The sequence below is a fragment of the Cuculus canorus genome, chromosome 1 (genome assembly GCF_017976375.1).
Source record: "Cuculus canorus isolate bCucCan1 chromosome 1, bCucCan1.pri, whole genome shotgun sequence".
In the NCBI taxonomy this organism is placed as follows: domain Eukaryota; kingdom Metazoa; phylum Chordata; class Aves; order Cuculiformes; family Cuculidae; genus Cuculus; species Cuculus canorus.
In genome coordinates this window covers 3,584,761-3,606,286 of record NC_071401.1, presented here as the reverse complement: position 1 = coordinate 3,606,286, position 21,526 = coordinate 3,584,761, and the positions used below count along the sequence as shown (strand labels likewise).

Sequence of the window (21,526 nt, the reverse complement as noted above, 5' to 3'; positions counted from 1 at the left end):
TGCCTAATAGAAGCTACAGTCTGAAAACCACTTGTCTGTTATATTCTCATACTAAAGCCCTGAATTAAATACATAAGACTGAGATAGGGTTTCTTTAAACACAACCTTCAGAAAGTGGTACTGGAACTAGGAAATGCACTGCTGTTGGAAATGTCGTGAGTGACTACATAACCAAAATAGGGAAAAGTATAATATTCTAAACCATTTTCTCCTGCAAGACATTTAAAAAGGATATGAAATTTTAAGAATTGGACAACTTCTTATGTTACAGTGGAGATCTGTATCATAGAAGACATAATTTCATCAATGGATGAAGAGAATGGAGCAAGAATAATTTTGAATTTTTAATTTTAAATTGCAAGCACTGTGACTATAGATACGTGGAATGATAACTGATTTCTTTCTCCCATCTCTGCAGAATTTTGCCACTACCATTTTTGTAGCTGTATACCATTAACCAGCCTTTGTTTCTCAGTTACACCAATGGATTTATATCTCAGTTTTCCAGCAAGTTTATGGACAGATGACTTGGATTATGCTAATAAAACATTCTTGTAAAATTGTAGTAAAACATCCTAGTAAAATACCTTAACTTGGAGTTTGCCTTCCTGTATTCGCCCTTTCCATGATGCTGTAAATTTAAGGCTGTCCACTGAACAGCTCATTACTCTGCAAGGGAAACATATATTCAGTAAATATGAGAGACAAATAGCACCAGGAAACGAAATACAAACCCAAACCCAATGCATTTTCAATGTGTAACATATCATACTAAATTTCACTTAGAAGAAAAATACATTTTTAATTTAATCAAAAATTATAAAAAATACATTCAGTATTTATACAAGTAATTCACAACAATTCTGCTTCAGTGCAAATAATAAAAGTGAGATGACTAATGACAGCATTTGACATAATTTGTTGGATCTGTGTCCTGAAAATAATCATCTTCACGCATAGGGAACAATGGCATATTAGCACACTAAACAGGTAGATTATTTTTCTCCTCACCTTGCAGTCTCCTGGCGTAAGGCATTGAGAAATGTGTCTGGATGGAACAACTCTGAAAGGTCAAGGGTGTCTGACAGTAGTTTCTGTTTCTCTGCTTTTTCTACCCAATTCTAAAAAAAGACAAAAAAACAGGAAAACAAAGTATCCTTAAGTTATTGCCTGATTTTTCAACATTTTGAGTAAATATGGGTTTGCCAACTATTACAATTACTGAAAAATTTTTACGTAAATATACAGTAACCTCAAAGATTAATAACTTCAATTATTTCAAATTAGTAGACATAAAATTAACTTTAAAGTATAAAGAAAACCACCTGTTTATATGCAATGTGACTCATCCATTCTAAATAAACATCTGTTCCATTCTTTGTACAGTGCAGCTCGCTTTGTACAATGAAATTTCTATCAAGTTTCTAAGTCTGTTGAAACCCTGCTTCACCTCTTCTAACGCAGGAGTTTATGTTTTCCATCAAAATGGTTGTCACTACCCTCTTTGCTTACTAAGTTAAGGAAAATCACTGCATTCCTTTCGAGTTTTATGCTTTAAGATAATTCTTTTGTGCAAACTGTATCTCTACAAAACACATGCCTTGACTTCTTCCACCTTTACATGCAGTGATGACGGCTGTTAGGAGGAGCAGCAAGCCTGGAACTTCCCATCAGCACAACGCATTATGTGCCAACACAAGAAGATAGACACACACTGCACATTGCAAACTTAACAAATCATGTCTTGAGTTTGATCCTCAAAATATTAACAGTTTCAGACTAGGATCTGTTGTCTTCAGGTTAGTTACTTGGGTACCTGAGTGCTTATGCAAGAATCCACACTTAAAATCCTACGCTTTGAAACTTTTATACTTCGTGTACATCTTTGATACAATTCCTTTACATGCTGTAGTGAAAGTTCTATGCTACCCGACTATGGTACTGTAGTATAAACATTAAGTTATGGTATCAACTACTCTATAAGTAGTTGTAAGCCATATAGAATCATTGAATCACTAGATTGGAAAAGACCTTTTTGATCATCAAGCCCAACCATATCTGTTCACTACTAAACCATACTCCTAAGCGCTTCATCTGCTTGTCTTTTAAGTGCCTCCAGGGATGGGGACTCAACCACCTCCCTGGGCAGCCTCTGCCAGTGCCTGAGAACACTTCTGGTGAAAAAATTTTTCCTAGTGTCCAATCTGAACCCCCTGATACAACTTCAGGCCATCCTCTCTCATCCTATCACCTACTGCTTGGGAGAAAAGACCAACACCAACCTCTCTACAACCTTCTGTCAGGCAGTTGTAGAGAGTGATAAGGTTTCCTCTCAGCCTTCTTTTCTCCAGACTGAACCACCCTAGTTCCTTCAGATGCTCCTCATAAAACTTGTTCTCCAGTCCCTTCAGCAGCTTCATTGCTCTTCTCTGGACATGCTCCAGCATCTCAATATCTTTCTGGTAATGAAGAGCCCAAAACTGAACACAGTGTTGGAGGTGCGGCCTCACCAATGCCGAACACAGGAGCAGAATCATTGCCCTGGTCCTCCTGGCCACGCTGTTTCTGATACAGGCCAAGATGCTATTCGCCTTCTTGGCCACCTGGGCTTCTGCATAGAAAGATTAATGTTTAATACTAACCCCAAAAATAATCAGAAACTAAGATTCCACACGTTATCACTAAACAGAGGAAGACAGACCACGGTCCTTTCTAAATACTAACTACTGGAAGAATACAAAATTTCTCTAGTCATTGAATAAAAAAATCTTGCAATCTACACTCTCATTATACAATGCACCTACCAGGCACCTAGCTTGTTTAAAAAGTACTTTATAGTATTCTTTTAACTGCTGACAGATAAATAATTCCATAGAAGCATCCTGAAAGTGACCAAATCATCCAAAATACAAGCAAATATCACAAAATTTTATTTTGTCAATCAGACAGATCTCCATAATGTCTCCACCATGTTTTCAAAGATTAATCAGTGATCTTTTTATCTGTCACATCACCCTCAAGTCAAATGATTATGAATCACTTAGGAGATTTTTGCTTTCCATTTTCATTAGCTAAATGTAGACAGTTAATGACTTGTCTGCATGATTCTTTTAACGACATGACTTTACGTCACAATCTCTTTTATCATATAACAGTGACTCTGCATTCTGGTTAGGACAGGTTTCATAAATTGTTATCTATAGTAAAAGCAGACACAATCATTTCAACGTACATTTAATATAAATACCCTATTGTTGTCATCAAATAAACTTCTAATCTAACTGCTTTTTTTACAAAGGCATGTAGTGATAGGACTAGGGGCAATTGCTATAAACCGGAAAGGGGCAGATTTAGGCTAGACATAAGGAGGAATTTCTTCACGATGTTCCAGTGGTGAGGCACTGGCACAGGTTGCCCAGGGAAGCTGTGGCTGCCCCATCCCTGAAGGTGTTCAAGACCAGGTTGGATGGGGCCTTGGGCAGCCTGATCTAGTGGAAGATGTCCCTGCCCATGGCAGTGGGGTTGGAACTGGATGATCTTTAAGGTCCCTTCCAACCCTAACTATTCTGTGATCCTACAATTCAAAGAAACGTCACTGTCTTCTCCTTTTGAAAGAGATCATGGTACTACTTCCCATCTCCACTTGTAAGAAGTTGCAGGACAGGGAAACCAGTGACACATAATATTCATTTGCAGATAACAGACAAGACTGAACTACCACAATCCTTGGACAAAGTCAGGACTACCTCGAATATAATTCCTTTGCAGAGTGCGGGAGGAGTGATTCTGAAATCTATGTTGTGCTCGTGCTGATGTGACTAAACAGGGACACAGAGTACTCATTATATTAGGCACTAGTAATGATGGGATGCACTGCAGTAATTTGTTTTATAGTACCAGCTTGAAGGCTACGTTACAATAAAAGAATTGCTTGCTTTGCCATGGTTCATTTTCCCTGGTCAACATCCCATGAGATACAGGTTTTCCATTAAGTATGTCCCTCACAGTCCTTGTTCCTCTTCTGAAACAATGACCCCTCGGACTGCAGTCATCAGTCTCTTTCTTTTTTTCCTTTTTTACTGTTTACCAGTCATTTATTTTCTCTTAAAACCCTCTCCAGAGGCTGTCAAAATTCAGAGGAAGTCTCTCAGCCATGCCTGTGCCATAGAACACTATTAGCAACTACTAAGGCTTGTCCTAACTCTCAAGATTTTACCAAACAGACTAAAGCAATCTAATCAGAAATTCATAGAATCATAGAACAGTTAGGGTTGGAAGGGACCTTAAAGATCATCTAGTTCCAACCCCCCTGCCATGGGCAGGGACATTCCACTAGATCAGGCTGCCCAAGGCTCCATCCAACCTGGCCTTGACACCTCCAGGGATGGGGCAGCCACAACTTACCCTGACAACCTGCTCCAGTGTTGCACCACTCCCATGGTGAAGAAATTCTTCCCAATGTCCAGTCCAAATCTGCCCCCTTCCGGTCCATGCCCATGCCCTCCCGTCCTATCTCCACAAGCTCATATGAACAGTCCCTCTCCAGCTTTCTTGTAGCCCCTTCAGGTACTGGAAGGTGGCTGTAAGATCTCCTCAGAGCCTTCTCTTCTCCAGGCTGAACAACCCAAACTCTCTCAGCCTGTCCTCATAGCAGAGGTGCTCCAGCCTTCTGCTCATCCTTGTAGCCCTCCTCTGGACCCGTTCCAACAGCTCCATATCCTTCCCACGTTGAAGACTCTGGAACCGGACACAGCAGTCCAGATGAGGTCCCACAAGAGAGGAATAGAGGGGCAGAACCAGAACTCTGTGGGGTACATATCCCAGGATACAACACAATGGAAAGGCAAAGAAGGAAATCTGGTTTTCAATAAGGAAAACCAGACCACAGAATGGAAACAGTGGCTGATGAGACATCAGTTCAATCAAAGCCACTATGTGACTGTGTGGCTGTTCCGTGACATGTGAACCTAGGACACACTCTGCTGGCTCATATTAAAGCTACTTACACTCCACTGAACAGAACACTGCAACACGGGATTATTGCTCAGACCATCAAAAGGTTTGTTCAGCCAAGCATAATTTTGTGTAGCCACAGAAATTAGGATTTTTTTTTTTAATTGATGCAATAAACTGGTGTGGATTGTTGTTTGTTCCTACACAGTAAAGCCAAGGCATTTAGCGTGAAGGCACCTCAAGTACACTATATGAATTATTTGTACCCCATAAAGCCTTTCATTACATCAGAAAGGGAAATTTTATTGTGGCAAGCCCCACAGAAGAGTTTATCATCTAGGCTGCAGGTCTCTTTCAGTTGTCTTGTCACACTTGAGGGTTAAGATCAAATTCATCATATGGGGTCATGAAATGACACTGAAAATGGTAAATGCTGAGAATCTGTAAGAAAATACATTTGTGTGTGTAAGGAAAAGCACATGCAACAGTACAAATCTGATGGGAACTTTGAAACTCAAGTTCAGCTGTAGCAAACAGATTCCTCACTGGATCACAACTCTGTTAGTTCAGAGTGACTATGTGGAATTAACAGTCTGCCCTATCCTTCTCTTAAGCTGTACTTTCAGTTATCTATTTGTGAGTATGTTCTCTGCATGGGGGAAAGGAATCCACGAGCAAACTTCTAGCAGTACCATCCAATCAGGATGAGAGGTCTGGGAGGTGCCTGCTGCAGACCGAGCGATTGGAAGCAAAACAGTGGAAAGACCAAAAATCAGCCAGACTTGAACAGTGACCCACCAAAATAGGAAAGGTCTATTCGTGCTCTCTATGTTTACGCAGCTGCCTGTACAGGTACTGTTCTGCTCTCCCTGTTAGTCTGTGCGTGGCTGGCTGTGTCTGTACAGAGTATGTGAGCGTGTCTGTTTTGGGATGCACGATCTGTTTCTCAGATTTTATGTGCAGTGTTGCATTAAGACTGATTTATAGGCTGGTCTTCAGAGTTCTTTAACTCAGTGGAAACTGAAAGGACTTGACTTCTTTGTCAAGTGGCTGCCCCATCCCTGAAGGTGTTCAAGGCCAGACTGGATGGGCCTTTGGGCAACCTGATGTAGTGGGACATGTCCCTGCTCATCACAGGGAGGTTGGGAGTGGATGGGCGTTAAGGGTCCCTTCCAACCCAAACTATTCTATGATTCTATGATTCTTTGGCTTTCTAAAAGCAGTCTTTTTGCCTGTTATTGGTGAATGACTAGATAAGTGTGAGTCTTGTCCCCTGTTTTCTCGTACCTTCAGCACGTAATTTCCAAGAGTTCAAACCTCATGTACCTTGGGTGTTCAGTCTACCTTTCTGGGCACCTAATTGCTGAAACAGAGCAATGGTAAGGCTTCATTCTACCTCAAATATTAAAAGACTAGTAAAATAGCAGAAATCTGATACTAAGAGATCAAACTGGAATTGAAATCAAATATCAATACCCTGGACTTCACTCAGGAAGGGGGCGGATGGGGACAAGAGATAACAACATCCCAGAGAGATATATACAAGTCTCTTGATAAAATATGAAATATAACCTTTTCATATGATATGAGTATTTTATGGGTATACACATATTTTCAATAAAAACCCTTTCAACACTTACGCAAATAAAAACATACAACAGTCATAAACATATCCTTGATTAGAACTCTGGAAGTAGTGTTAATGATTCTGAGGTCCAACAGTATTAATATTCAGTGCATGCTGTAAACATTTTAGCAGCTGTGACCAAACAGCCATCCAAATGAAGAAGTGCTTTTATAGATTCCTTAAAAGCAGCTCAGTACAAAAGAGTAAAATAAATATTTTCATTTAAAATATGAGGTCTTCTTGGAATAAGAGGGTTTGGGTTTTTTTGGTTGAAGATGTGAAATTAAAGTCTTTATTTAGTTCTTGTGAAAACAAAAAGTTCCAGTTTATTGACCTGAAACATTTTTTTCAGTGCTGATATCCATCTGACACTTGCCTGGGCTGCAGTTTTTCCTCTTAATAGCTGCGGTTCTGGGTCTTTTCTCTCTCTCTTTTTTGCCAGTATCCATAGCCGTAAGAAGATACTTATCTACAGACTGAGATGGACGTAAACTCCTCTATACACTGATGCATATTATTGCTGACCTATAACCATGTACCATGAGAGAGGGAAACCACAGAATATATATACAATGCCTCGATGAGGGAACTGGGAATGTAAGAACCAAAAATCACAACACAAAGATCCATGATGATTCATATCTTAACGTTGACAGCAAATAAATCACCGTACACAGACAAGCTGAAATATGATTTTGTAAAGCTCAATGTCAGCATTGCTAACTGGAAATATTCAGAATTCTTCATCTGAATGACTGACCTTCCACTTGGGAAGAAATCATATATTTCTATTGGCTCTATCACCATAACATATTACACAGCAGAAGATGGCTCTATTGCATTTTGCCTAAAGTGATTTATTCACACTTTAAGAAGGCAGATTTCTTTTTTTTTTTTATTTTGCTTTTTCTGAGTGAAATCAGACCTGAGAAAATGAAACACCTGTTGTTTTTATATCTGTTGTTGTCTAATGCTTGCAGAACATGTTCTCACTTCTATAAATTCTGCTACAATTGTTCTACCATCTGGCCTATAGATTGGGTTCCTCCCCAACTCCATTAAATATTTGTAACAAAGCAGTTGCTTTTATTATTTTCTGCACTTGCAGCAAACCTCTTGACAAGGCAGCTTTAACTAAAAACATAAGCAGAGACTTACTGCACCCTTCCTTAGTCGATGCAATCTTTCAGTATAATTTTGATGTTTCAACAGCTCCTATTTGGCTTTTTGAATAATACTTTAACATCTGAAGCAGTGAAGGTAGAATTCAGTATCTTACAGTGAATGAAACAGAGGAGGAGGTAAGAGTAACTCAAAAAAATATGATCATAGAATCATAGAATTATAGAATCAGAGAATGGTTTGGGTTGGAAGGGACCTTAAAGATCATCTGTTCCAACCCCCCTACCATGGCCAGGGACACCTCCCACTAGATCAGGCTGCCCATGGCCCCATCCAACCCGGCCCTGAACACCTCCAGGGATGGGGCAGCCACAGCTTCCCTGGGCAACCTGTGCCAGTGCCTCACTATCCTCTTGGTGAAGAAATTCCTCCTTCTGTCTAGTCTAAATCTGCCCCTCTCCAGTTTATAGCCATTGCCTCTAGTCCTATCCCTACAAGTCTTTGTAAACAGTCCGTCTCCAGCTTTTTTGTAGCCCCTTCAGATACCAGAAGGTTGCTATAAGGTCTCCTTAGAGCCTTCTCTTCTCCAGGCTGAATGGAGTTGGTCCAATCCAAAATATGGCTTTTATTGAAATATAAATCTGAAGATAATATTCAGAGTTATGAGAAAATCTTTATTGAAGCCTTTATTAAATTTCTGAATACTAAACTTATAATTAACTAATGGTAAACTACAGGTATAAATTTAATAATGAAAAGTTTTAAAAATGAAAATCTAATTAAATATAATCAAGAAGAATAAAAATTTTGGTGCAAAATGCATAAACAGGAAGTGGTATCACATTTAAGGAAAAAGATTATTCAACTGAAATTCATAATTAAAAACAATCAAGATCTTCTGGTGATACGCATTCAAAATAAAACCAGAAATTGTATTTCTAGAAGCATCAGAAGGAAAACAGATTCATAATGTATTATTAAGAATTGCTTCAAATACAACTGTATTACATATTTAACCACAAAAAAAATAATGTAGAAATAGAATAACCACCTGTCACTATTTTCTATTGTGACTAACAAAACATTAACACAACTTCATGCTTGTGGATACAGTTAAATATCTACCATAAAGTTCTGCCTTAATAATTTGTCCCTCTTACAGTAACAAAGTGTTCAAAATTGTAAATTATATTAAAAATGAGTAATTCAAATGTACAATGCTGTCAGCATTTCAAACAATGAAAAAGGAAGATTGCTATCATGGCAATATAATGCAGTACATTTGTCAAAAGTTGACAGTAATATATGGGAATAAAAACTTTCTTCAATATGCCTGATTGAAAACCATCTACTGTTAATGGTAATTTCATCCCGTTACGCTCTGCTACATTATCTCCACTTTGTGTGGGAGGTGTACTCCATACAGAAGCTTGAACTTTAATCTCAGGCTTCCATTTAAACAATTTCATATAAGTAAGGAAAATCACATGCAGTTTAGTCGCAAAGAAATAAAGGTAGAAGTCACAAACGGCAAGGTGTACCCTAAGGCTATGAGCACTGCTGACTCAGCCACAAGTGGTGCCTTTTCAGTAATAATAATGACTATAATAGTTAGTCTGAGCGATAGTGACTGAGTTCAATCTCTGCTATGAGGAAAGGCTGAGAGAGTTGGGGTTGTTCAGCCCGGAGCAGAGAAGGCTCTGGGGAGACCACAGAGCCACTTTCCAGACCTGAAGGGGGCCTCCCAGAAAGCTAGAAAGGGACTTTTTACAAGAGCATGGAGTGATAGGACAAGGGGGAATGGCTTTAAACTGCAAGGCAGAAGATTTAGATTAGTCATTATGAAGAAATTCTTCAGGATGAGGGTGGTGAGACACTGGAACAGCTTGCCCAGGGAAGCTGTGGATGCTCCTTCTGTGCAAGTGTTGAAGGCCAGGTTAGATGGGGCCTTGGGCAGCCCAATCTGGTGGGAGGTGTCCCTGCCCATGGCAGGAGGGTTGGAACTGGGTGATCTTTAAGGTTCCTTCTGACCCAAACCATTCTATGAACCCTAGTTACATGACCAAAATAAGAGCAGAACACGCATTATCACTTGTTACTATATATTTTTACAGTTTATCGTTTATAATTTGAGCTTTTTTGTGAAGGAAAAGAGAAACAAAAATTAAGCATTAGCAAAAAAAAAAAAAAATGGTTTGCATAACAAGAATCTTAGAAACACTTCAGAAAGGTCTATTTGATAATTCCTTTAGAAAAAGTAATGCCTAGAAAGCATGTTCCCCACAAATCTTCTGAATCTGACAGTCAACCACTAACGTTCACAGAAATTTTCAAATCCCACTGGACAAGACTGTGTTAATGAAGGTCAAAACCAGCAGCTTTCTATTTCTTGCCTGGAAGTAACTGAAGATCTATCCTTCCTAAAGAAAACTTCCTTCCTGGAAAGTTCTTGCAGTTTCCTCTCCATGTATCCAGCACGAAGAAATCATAGAATCATTGAATAATTCGGGCTGGAAGGGACCTTAAAGATTATACAGTTCCAACCCCCCTGCTAGACCATCCAGTTCCAACGTCCCACTGGATCAGGCTGCCCAAGGCCCCATCCAACCTGGCCTTGAACACCTCCAGGGATGGAGCAGCCACAACTCCCCTGGGCAACCTGTGCCAGTGCCTCAACACTCTCATAATGAAGAAATTCCTTCTTCTTTCTAGTCTAAATCTGCCCCTCTCCAATCTACAGCCACTGCCCCTAGTCCTATCACTAAAAGCCTTTGTAAAAATTCGCTTCACAACTTTCTTGGACACCCCTTCAGGTACTGAAAGATCACGCTAAGGTCTCCTCGGAGCCTTCTCTTCTCCAGGCTGAACAAGCTCAACTCCCTCAGCCTGTCCTCGTATTGGAGGTGCTCCAGCCCTCTGATCACCTTTTTCCTTAAATACTATCTCCTTAAATACTAATTAATATAGAGAAACATCTTTTTCGTTTGTCTACCTATGATCTTAGTTATTCCTCTTCTTTCAATGAAAGTATAGATTTACCTTGACTAACATTTTTCTTCTTCACTTCCAGGCTGTAGATTGACAGAACCGTGTCAGACCGAGCACCTTCTATTACAGCCCTTTGTAAACTTGGAGAATGCATATGTTTTCTTTGTTTTCTTCAAATACTGGTCTTCTATTATTCTCTGTATCACCCCTATGAGAATTGCTTCACTGTAACTCTTTATACATGTGTCTCTACCAGATTAAAGAGTGTGTTCACTTAGCTGTAAAGATTCATCTGAGCAAACAAACCTCTCTTTCCCCTCCTACTTCATCAGAAAGACTGCCTAAAATTTAAGATAGAAATCTAACAACTTCACTGTATTCAAAACTATTTCTAAAACTCTTCAGGACTTGAGTTTGAATGGCCTGCTGTGGTGGAAATCACGTAACATACTGTGTCACTGAACACCAGTGTGCTGACGTAGAACGACTTTAAAATTACCTGTATAGCAAGCGCTCGAGCTACAAGGCTTCTAAGATATTGTAAAGGATCCTCTGGACCTTCCCACTTGCTTTGCCATGCGAGGGGACACTGAAAAAAAAAATAAGTACTGGAAGTATCTATTTCAAAACCAACATCATTAACTTTTATGCAAGTAATTTGAATGAATCTAGAGAAGAAACACTTCTCTAAAAAAGGGCAATACGAGCAATATAATGATCAAAACATACAAGCTCTAATAGGAAGGTCATATTGCTAATACTTTATGTATCTCACAGAGACACAGTGCTGATGGAGAACTTGCAAAAACCTCTGCTATTCAATAAGGAAACATCAGTTTCCATAAACATTTCAGAAAGGCCTCAGTTGATCCTTTCTCTGGAAGCCACAATGCCATTTTTTCAACTGCAGCCAAAGGTTTCCACTCCTTTGCTGCTGCCTCCTGAGACTTGAACATACAGTTGTGTTGCTCTGTGGTGAAGTGAATCTGGTACAATTCCTCCACATTATTATTTTCTCATCTTAAGGGGTTTGCAGAACAATATCTGCGAATAAAATCCTGCGAGACCTCCCCACACAAATTTCTCATTGACTTCAAAAAAGAATGGCTTGAATGATCCTTCTGCTAGAATTGCTGCTTTTATAATAAGGATAAAAACATTAATCGTACCTACTCCATGGGAATCTGTAAAGCACACAAACTAACTCGGCAAGATTCTCCTGCTTAAGTGAAAGAGAATTGATGTAACTCATCACCTGGGGAATACTGCACAACACTGAAGATGCTGAGTAGAATAAACAGTTTATACTGTTTGACATTTACAGTTGCATTTTCAAGGAGGTTCACAATCTAACAGCATATGTGCTGAACAGATTTCAAACTCGGATGACACAAGTTTGTAAGAAGTATTTTTCGAAGTAAATACTCCATGTGTACCTTTTATAGATAAAGCCCCAAAAATATCTGGATCTGTGGACACTAATAAAGAATTGAATAAACTAGAACACATACAAAATAATTAATAAAGCACATTTAACTGCATGCTTTTTTGCCTAATTATAATTCTTTGAAGATTTTTTGTATTTGAAACTACTACTACCCTTGCACTACTGCAAATTCTTTTGCTAGGTATGCATTTACAGGCAGCTCAGCAATCTATCATTTAGAAGGCATTCACCTAATGTTGCTAATATATCACTCTAAACTACTCTAAGCTTAAATTAAGAGCTTAACTAATTAGTTATAGAACTATATTTCAGTTGTACACTAACACATCAGTTTTGCACAAACAAAGCCTATTGCTGAAACTGTTAGGAGTCATACATTTATTGAGTTTCACGTTTCTATTGGTGACCTATAGGTGCAGTAACCTTAACAGAACTACAGCCGTGGTGCTTTTTAACTGTATGTTTTTAAAAATAGCCCTTTGTTACATAATGCATGACCACACCAAACTGAACAAGAACACTGTTTAGAAAATACACAAAACAAAGCACTTAAGATGATAAATATGCTGAGGTTTAGCTGACATGAGCGTGTCATGCCAAGAGCGTAGTGTTAGCCTCTCTGAAGGACTGCTGAAGAGATTGCTTTACGGTCACAATCCAATAAAGTCATCTAAGTCTAGCTAAGTGGGTAAGTAAGCAGATGAAATGCCAGGAATGCTTTGTCCAATGTATCCGGAAGCACTGAGCTGACGTTCTAAGAGATGAAAAGGCATGGAATCTTTGTACAGTTCTACGACAGTGATCAGCTTCACAGCTCCTGCTATTTCCAATCTAAGTGTGCAGCTTAAGCATATGAGCAAGCCGTGCTTTCTCACCCAGTGACAAGAAATGTAACTACAAGTACTAAAAAATGGCCGTTACATGTACCATTTCCATTCACTATGACTCGTACTTAGCAGCAGTTTCTATCATGCAGACAAAATGTGTTTAAAAAGGCAATAAGACTGCTAACATAAAAATGTTAATTTATTCTAATCACACTACAATTTTGCTAACAAATGCTGTCTTGTGAATCTGAGAAGACAAAGAATTTAATTATGGTTTTAATTAGAAATTTGATAGATCAATAAATGTACAACAATCGTCTTTACAGTATTTGTTCCTCGCATGAAGACAAACAAGATGTTAACAGGAATTCTCATTCACTGTAGGACCTGTCTCAATATCTATGCATTAGTATCAACACTATCAATTGCTGCAGATGAAACAAAACAAATGGAGTTTCATGTCAATATTTGACTACCCTTGGAATCCAATTATCTAGCTATTAATGACGGGACATGTAAATTTACAGCCACTAATTGTACCAGTTTGATGCCAGAAAACAAGGATAAAGTACATGTAAAAGTTCTGGTTGCTTTTCTGGTATATCTAAAATATAGGGTGACATGATAGGTTGATATGACAGGTAGAGGTAGAGCTTATCTGTGTGATATGGCAATAATCCATAATGAATAAACACAGAGAACAAATTGTGATTACAACTGCAGGAAAATTTAAATTTCAAGAAACTATAAAAAAATTAAAAAAGGGACAGATTTATATGTTTTATTGGCCAATATATTTGACTTCTCTAGGCCAATATATTTGACTTCTCTAGCATGATTTGATATTTGAAATGGAAATACTGTTCCACTACTTCTAATCTTAGTGGATATGCTGTTAAAAGAAAGCTTGATGAAAGTATAATATCCTCAGAATCTTCTGCAAGTACTCAAACAGCAACATTTTTCTGAGTTTTCATTCCAGAAAAAACATGGTCCTGTTTTACATTCACTATTAATAAAGAACGTTTAGGATCTCTATCAATAACAAGAACTTAGAGTGAATGGTGACATGAATATATGTATCAGAATTTTGGTTCAGTTTCCCTGGGGTTTTCTTCATTGCTTATAATGTAAATTCATGACAAAATTATATACCTTCTGATTTAGCAAAGCACTTGCTAGTCGTTGTACTTCAGAACTCAGTAAAGAGGTACCTCTGATGACTTTACTTAAAGAAGCAAGTGACTGATGTACATTTTGCACAAGGCGGATGGCATTGAATTGTTCCAGAGTAATGAATGATAAGATTGGAGATCCTTGTTGCTCCACCGGAGGAGACACCTTCTGATGAATTAGATTAGAATTCTAAAAAAGAACATATGATGTCTAGTTAATAAACTCAGGGAAATTATTATGTTATACAAAGTATATTCAATTTGAAGTATTTTATATCACCTTGTTAGCTTTGAAGTAATTCAGATCACAGAATCATAGAATCATAGAATGGTTTGGGTTGGAAGGGACCTTAAAGATCACCCAGTTCCAACCCCCCTGCCATGGGCAGGGACACCTCCCACTAGATCAGGCTGCCCAAGGCTCCATCCAACCTGTCCTTGAACACCTCCAGGGATGGGGCAGCCACAACTTCCCTGGGCAACCTGTGCCAGTGCCTCAACACTCTCATGCAAAGAAATTCCTCCTTATGTCTAGCCTAAATATGCCCCTCTCCAGTTTATACACATTGCCCCTAGTCCTATCACTACAAGCCATTGTAAAAATTCCCTCCCCAGCTTTCTTGGAGGCCCCTTCAGGTACTCGAAGGTCGCTATAAAATCTCTTCGGAGCCCTCTCTTCTCTAGGCTGAACAACCCCAATTCTCTCAGCCTGTCCTCATATGAGAGGTGATGATCCAGCCCTCTGATCATCTTTGTAGCCTCCTCTGGACCCGTTCCAACAGCTCCATATCCTTTTTATGCTGATGATTCCAGAACTGGACAAAATACTCAAAGCGAGGTCTCACAAAAGAGGAATAGACAGGAAGAATCCCCTCCCTCAACATGCTGGCCACGCTTCTTTTAATGCAGCCCCGAATACCGTTGGCCTCCTCGGCTGCGAATGCACATTGACAGCTCATGTTGAGCTTCTCATCAATCAGCACGCCCAATTCCTTCTCTGCAGGGCTGCTCTCAATCACATCATCCCCCATCCTATATTGAAACCAGGGATTGCCGCGACCCAGGTGTAGGACCTTGCACTTGGCCTTGTTGAACCACATGAGGTTGTCATAAGCACAATTCTCCAGCCTGTCCAGGTCCCTCTGGTTGACATCCCATCCCCAAATACCCCTCCTTTGCATAATACTGGATTAGAACTATAATGATACCTTCTGTATTGTCCATGAGATGTTCAATAAGGGCACCACTCTTTTCAGACAAAACTGTCTACCCAATTACTTTAAAAGTACTGGAATTTCTTCTCCTGGAGAAGAGGAGCTGAGGGGACACCTTACCACTGCCTACAACTACCTGAAAGCAGGTTGTATGGGGGTGGTGCTGGTCTCTTCTCCCAAGTGACAGGTGATAGGATAAGGGGGAACAGCCTCAAGCTGCTCAGGGGAGGTTCAGGTTGGACATTAGGACATTAGGAAGAAATATTTCACTGAAAGGGTCATCAGGAACTGGCAGAGGCTGCCCAGGGAGGTGGTTGAGTCCACATCCCATATTTAAAATATGGGTAGATGAGGTACTTATGGCTAAGGTTTAGTGGTAGATAGGTATGGTTGGACTCAATGACCTCAGAGGTCTTTTCCAACGTGGTGATTATATGATTCTGAAAAACCTTCATTTAGCTGAATCACTGCTTTTAGTGTTTTTGTTAATATGTAAATATAAATAGCAGTAGTGTACTGTACATAACAAGACTGTATTGAGTACTATAAACCAGATACAGCTCTTGCTTTTATAACACTAAATGCTTCCACTCAATGTGGAAGCAAATTAAATACAAATAAATAATAAATAAAAAATAAATATAATATTATGTATAAATCCTGAGTGACTCAGACTCTGAGACATACTGCTGCTCTCACATTGATATTTTTATTACTTACTTTCATTCCGTTACAGCCACTGCAAATCCAAATTTATTCAATATTTTCAAGAGATGGTATCATTTTGCAAATCTTAATTCACATGCAGCTTCTAACAAATACATTTTAGCATGTGTTCTGAAACAGCCAACCTAACAAACGACAAGATTCTGCACTGAATTAAAGTTGTGGAAATTAAATCTTTATTAAAAAATTCTACAAGGGTAAAATGCAAAAAGAAAACTCTACCCTTTGGGGAAAGAATTGTTTTGCTATATCAATTTCTAGTAATTTATTAATGGTAAAATCAGATCTTACTTTCTCTGAGGTAACTCTTCTTGAAATAATAAGTCGTTTTGACTTTTTTTTTCAGATTAAATAAACTTTTGAATTGTCAAATGGCATCTTGCTTTCCAGAACGCACAGGCTGTTTCATAACCATTCCTAGCAATGTAAGCTTGCCAGAACTTTCACCTGTTTTTCATCTGAAGCTCATACTTGGACTCAGATACCAAGCAAAAATATAGAATCATAGAATGGTTTGGGTTGGAACAGACCTTAAAGATCATCCAGTTCCAACCCCTCTGCCATGGGCAGAGACACCTCCCACTAGATCAGGCTGCCCAAGGCTCCATCCAACCTGTCCCTGAACACCTCCAGGGATGGGGCAGACACAGCTTCCCTGGGCAACCTGTGCCAGTGCCTCACCACTCTCATGGAGAAGAAATTCTTCCTTATGTCCAGTCTAAATCTGCCCCTCTCCAGTTTATACCCATTTCCCCTATTCCTGTCACTACAAGTCTTCATAAACAGTCCCTCTCCAGCTTCCCTGTAGCCCCTTCAGGTTATGGAAGGTCACTATAAGGTCTCCTTGGAGCCCTCTCTTCTCCAGGCTGAACAACCCCAACTCTCTCAGCCTGTCCTCCTGGTATGGGAGGTGTCCCAGCCCTCTGATCATCTTTGTAGCCCTCCTCTGGACCCATTCCAACAGTGCTTAGACTAGACTATGTCTAGTCTAAGAGACAGGCTAAGTAAAAGAATAATAAGATACTTCGGTTTATGTCTGACAGAAAAGTAAGGATAAGTTCTTGCCTTCCACATCATCAAAACAGTATTCAACAAAGTTACTCACTGTTCAAAGTGTAAGAAACACAGTATTTAGAAACTTTGTGCTTTGTATTTTGCCTTTGTACACATCCTGGAAGGTATAGCAACCTTCCAGTACTTGAAGGGGCTACAAGAAAGCTGGAGAGGGACTGTTCATATGGGCTTGTGGAGATAGGACAGGAGGGCACAGGTGTGGACTGGAGGGGGGCAGATTTGGACTGGACATTGGAAGGAATATCTTCACCATGGGAGTGGTGCAACACTGGAGCAGGTTGTCCAGGGAAGTTGTGGCTGCTCCATCTCTGGAGGTGTTCAAGACCAGGTTGGATGGGGCCTTGGGCAGCCTGATCCAGTGGGATGTCCCTGCCCATGGCAGGGGGTTGGAACTGGATGATCTTTAAGGTCCCTTCCAACTCAAACTATACTATGATTATGATATTATGATACTTTCCCACAATCGCAGCACCATTTTCACCTCAGTTTTTCTGAGGCCATAGTTTGTTGAGTGTATATAAAATGTAACGTAAAACCAGCACAAGCTGTCTGATGATTTCTTATTGGAGTATTTAATTGCACAAAAAAGAAGAACAAAAACATTGCAACTTGCAGGCTTTTCTCAGTCTTTCGTATATGCAGTATTAACTCACAAAAAGCTTACTGAAAGAGAAGGCTTCTAATTTCTTCAGCACTGCCCTTTACATAACAGGCTCCTATGAATTGCATATACATTTCATCATTCTTTCTATGCTTTCACCTGAGAATTTGTTAAAACAGCCCATCTGTCATTTTTATAGGAAAATTAAACATGAACACCAATAACAGCTTATACGTTTAAGACTCTATTACATTCCCTTAAAATCCATTATATATATAACTCACATCAGCTTTAAAAATATCCTCATGACCTGCTTGGGAATTAAAATGAAGAACTGCTGAAGTACTGAGTGCTTTTCCTAATCGTGAGAAACTGAACAGTTTCTAATCTTTAACATTAAATACCATATTATTCAACTGATACTAAATTAGGTGTATTTTGAGACTTTGATCATTTTCCTTCTTTCACTTCTGTACTTGTTACTATGTCAGTACAATATAAGACTTCACATACTCTCACTTAAGCTACTTCAGAGCTTTTCTTCATTACCTTCCAAAACTCAAGCTTTTTGAAACTCCAATATGATCTGAAAATCCACCCTCCAGAAATATAACAAATGCAACGAAAATAAACTCATACACCTCCACCAGTTCTGCATTTGACTAAAAATTCAATTTTGGTGGTGGTTGTGGGTTTTAGAAATATTCATTGGCCTTTTTATGTACCTATTCTGCCTCCCTCCTCGAGTCTCTCCGCCTATTCTTTTAGATATTAGCTTCTCACCCTTTATTACACAAATTTTTCATTGTTGAAAATGCAAGAAAGAATGACTCTACATTTCTGCTTCACTGTTTTCCTTTAGTGCAAAAAGACACTGTTGTTTTGTTAAAACTGAGGTTCTAATGTTTGGAGAGCAACAACCCATTAATTTTCAAAATTACTCTTACAATTGCCTTGCATTATTTTACAACTTTATGAAAATAATTATCAAGTATTAATAATACTAATTATTAATAATTATTAATAGCTAGCCTTAAATTTACAAACACAACAAAAGATAAGGCAGAGTACATCATGCTTTTTAAGGAAGAATACATCATCACCGCTTAGGATCACATATTCAGCAGAGTCATAAAATCATTAGGTTGGAAAAGACCTTTGAGATCATCAACTCCAACCGCATCTGTCTACCACTAACTCATGTCTCCGAGCACCTCATCTACCTGCTTTTTAAACACCTCCAGGAGTGGTGGCTCAACCACCTCCCTGGGCAGCCTCTGACAGTGCCTGAGAACCCTTTTGGTGAAGAAATTTTTCTGATGTCTAATCTGAATCTCCCCTGGTGCAACTTCAGGCCATTTCCTCTTGCCCTATCACCTATCACTTGGGAGGAGAGACCAACACCCACCTCTCTGCAACCTCCTTTTAGGTAGTTCAAGAAAGCGATAAGGTCTCCCTTCAGCCTCCTCTTCTCCAGGCTAAACAACCCCTGTTCCCTCAGCTGCTGCTCCTAAGATTTGTTTTCCAGCCCCTTCACCAGTTTCGTCACTCTTCTCTGGACACACTCCAGGACCTCACTTTCCTTTAGTGAGGGACCCAAAACTAAACACAGTACTGAAAGTGCGGCCTCACAAGTGATGAGTACAGGGGGAGAGTCACTTCCCGGGTCCTGCTGGCCACACCGTTTTTGATACGAGCCAAAATGCTGTTGGCTTTCTTGGCCACCTGAGCACACTGCTGACTCATGTTCAGTCGACCAACACCCCCAGGTCTTCTCTGCCAGGCAGCTTTCCAGCAACTCTTTCCCAAGCCTGTAGCGCTGCATGGGGTTGTTATGTCCCAAGTGCAGGACTCTCATCAAAAAGCAGTTGCTTCCAAATTTTTACTATGAGTGAGACTTCTAACTTCCACGGAGATACTAAAGGTTTTCCTGAAAGAAGGCTGAGAATGCACCCATCTTGCAACAAATCATAGCACTGGTTCCTGTCTCTCTCTACTCACGACAGAGCCGTTTGGACATGATGAAACACTTATGCAGCCCCGTAGCGTCCTAATATTTTTGTGCTTCTCTGAAAACTATCATATGGTGGACAACACCTGAGTTCCTTTGGACGGTGATTTCCAGTCACTCCAGTTACGTGACAATGAAGTGCTTATACAGGTCCTGATCTGCATTCTGTCAAGACAGAAGGCTACATGCAAAAAGAACGGACACCAGGACACAGGCTGGTTGAATTATTCTGATGGCTCAGCCCTGGCCAACAGGCTGTAGAGGGACATCCTTCCACATTAAGGAAGACTTTCTTTTTTAAATCTGTGCAAGACTTGTTTGACAAGTTATTAATTGATTTTTTTCAGTACACAGTCTTTCACGAGAGCTTATACCAAGTATCTGAGTATCTGGGCTTTTTTTTTTAAACTTAATGAGTTCATGAGAGTTTAATTTATTTGATTAGTCTTACGCTGTTACTAAATCATGCTGAAAGACACTGCAGAAGCAGTTTTAGGACAGTAGTCATTACAAAGGGCAAGAAATAAAATGTATGTTTTCAAATGAAGTTAATAAGAGTTTAAAATGTCAAGACATTCTGTATTAATCCTGAACAGCTAAATAGAAAGAAGTGACACAGAGGACTCTATCATTGTAGAATAAAGAATCATAGAATCATAGAATAGTTTGGGTTGGAATGGACCTTAAAGATCACCCAGTTCCAAATCCCCTGACATGGGCAGGGACACCTCCCACTCGATCAGGCTGCCCAAGGCCCCATCCAACCTGGCCTTGAACACCTCCAGGGATGGGACAGCCACAGCTTCCCTGGGCAACCTGTGCCAGTGCCTCATCACTCTCACAGTGAAGGAATTCCTCCATATATCTAATCTAAATCTTCCCCTCTCCAGTTTATACCCATTATCCTTAGTCCTATCACTTACAAGCCTTGTAAACAGTCCCTTCCCAGCTTTCTTGTAGTCCCCTTCGGGTACTGGAAGGTTGCTTTAAGGGCTCCTTGGAGCCTTCTCTTCTCCCAGCTGAAGAGTTTGCAGCTGAATGTAAGTGCTTCCAAACTTGACAGGAAAAAATTTTTACAGACCTCAAGGTTAGTTTAATAATTAAAATAATCATTAACAGTGACAAAGAACTGGCCATCAGCAATGTGTGCTTTTAATGAGTATTAATGTAGTACAGTTTTGTTTTACTGTTTAAAACTGCCCTCATTTATCAGTCTTCTAAACACTACAATCAAAATCTCTAATTTTCTGATTGTATATGTATACAGAAATGCAACACCTCCATCTGAGCTCTTACAAGTAAGGTTTGGGTTTGCAGGCCTAAAGGTATATTTAACTCTAGCCAGTAAGATATTATGGAAGGTGTCACACTGGAATACATTGATTTTTTCTTATAGGATCACAGACCTGGTTAACAGCAGTTCTTGTTCAGAGGCCATAGATCTCAATATCAAATTATTTAGTAGCGAAAGATGATGTATCTTATCCACTTAGCATGGATTTAATGAGAATTTAATGAGAGATTTTCAAAACGCAATGCCAAATTCTAATGTGCACCTCATACCGCTTTTTTGTATGCAGTTATTTGAGTAAGGGAAAAGTTTTACTAATTCCAATGGTGTTGTCTACAAGACTTACCACTGAGGAGAAAAATAATGGCTAAATGTCCAGGTAGGCTCCCAGCATGAGGTGAGGGGGATCCTTCCCAACTATGCATAATATCAGCATTTCAAAGAGAATTTGCTCCTCTGGAGCTGTTGGA

General features: G+C 39.5%; 1 protein-coding gene across 1 annotated transcript in view; it reads right to left on the bottom strand.

Moving 5' to 3' along the window:
* DYNC2H1 (dynein cytoplasmic 2 heavy chain 1) overlaps positions 1 to 21,526 on the bottom strand; it is a 170,036-nt gene that overhangs the window by 9,365 nt on the left and 139,145 nt on the right. Inside the window, exons 84-87 of the mRNA XM_054088995.1 lie at positions 14,120 to 14,329; positions 11,190 to 11,279; positions 1,012 to 1,121; positions 588 to 669 (exon numbers count right to left, since the gene is read on the bottom strand). Of these exons, the coding sequence (XP_053944970.1) occupies positions 588 to 669; positions 1,012 to 1,121; positions 11,190 to 11,279; positions 14,120 to 14,329 (492 nt within the window). The remainder of the gene's footprint in view (positions 1 to 587; positions 670 to 1,011; positions 1,122 to 11,189; positions 11,280 to 14,119; positions 14,330 to 21,526) is intronic.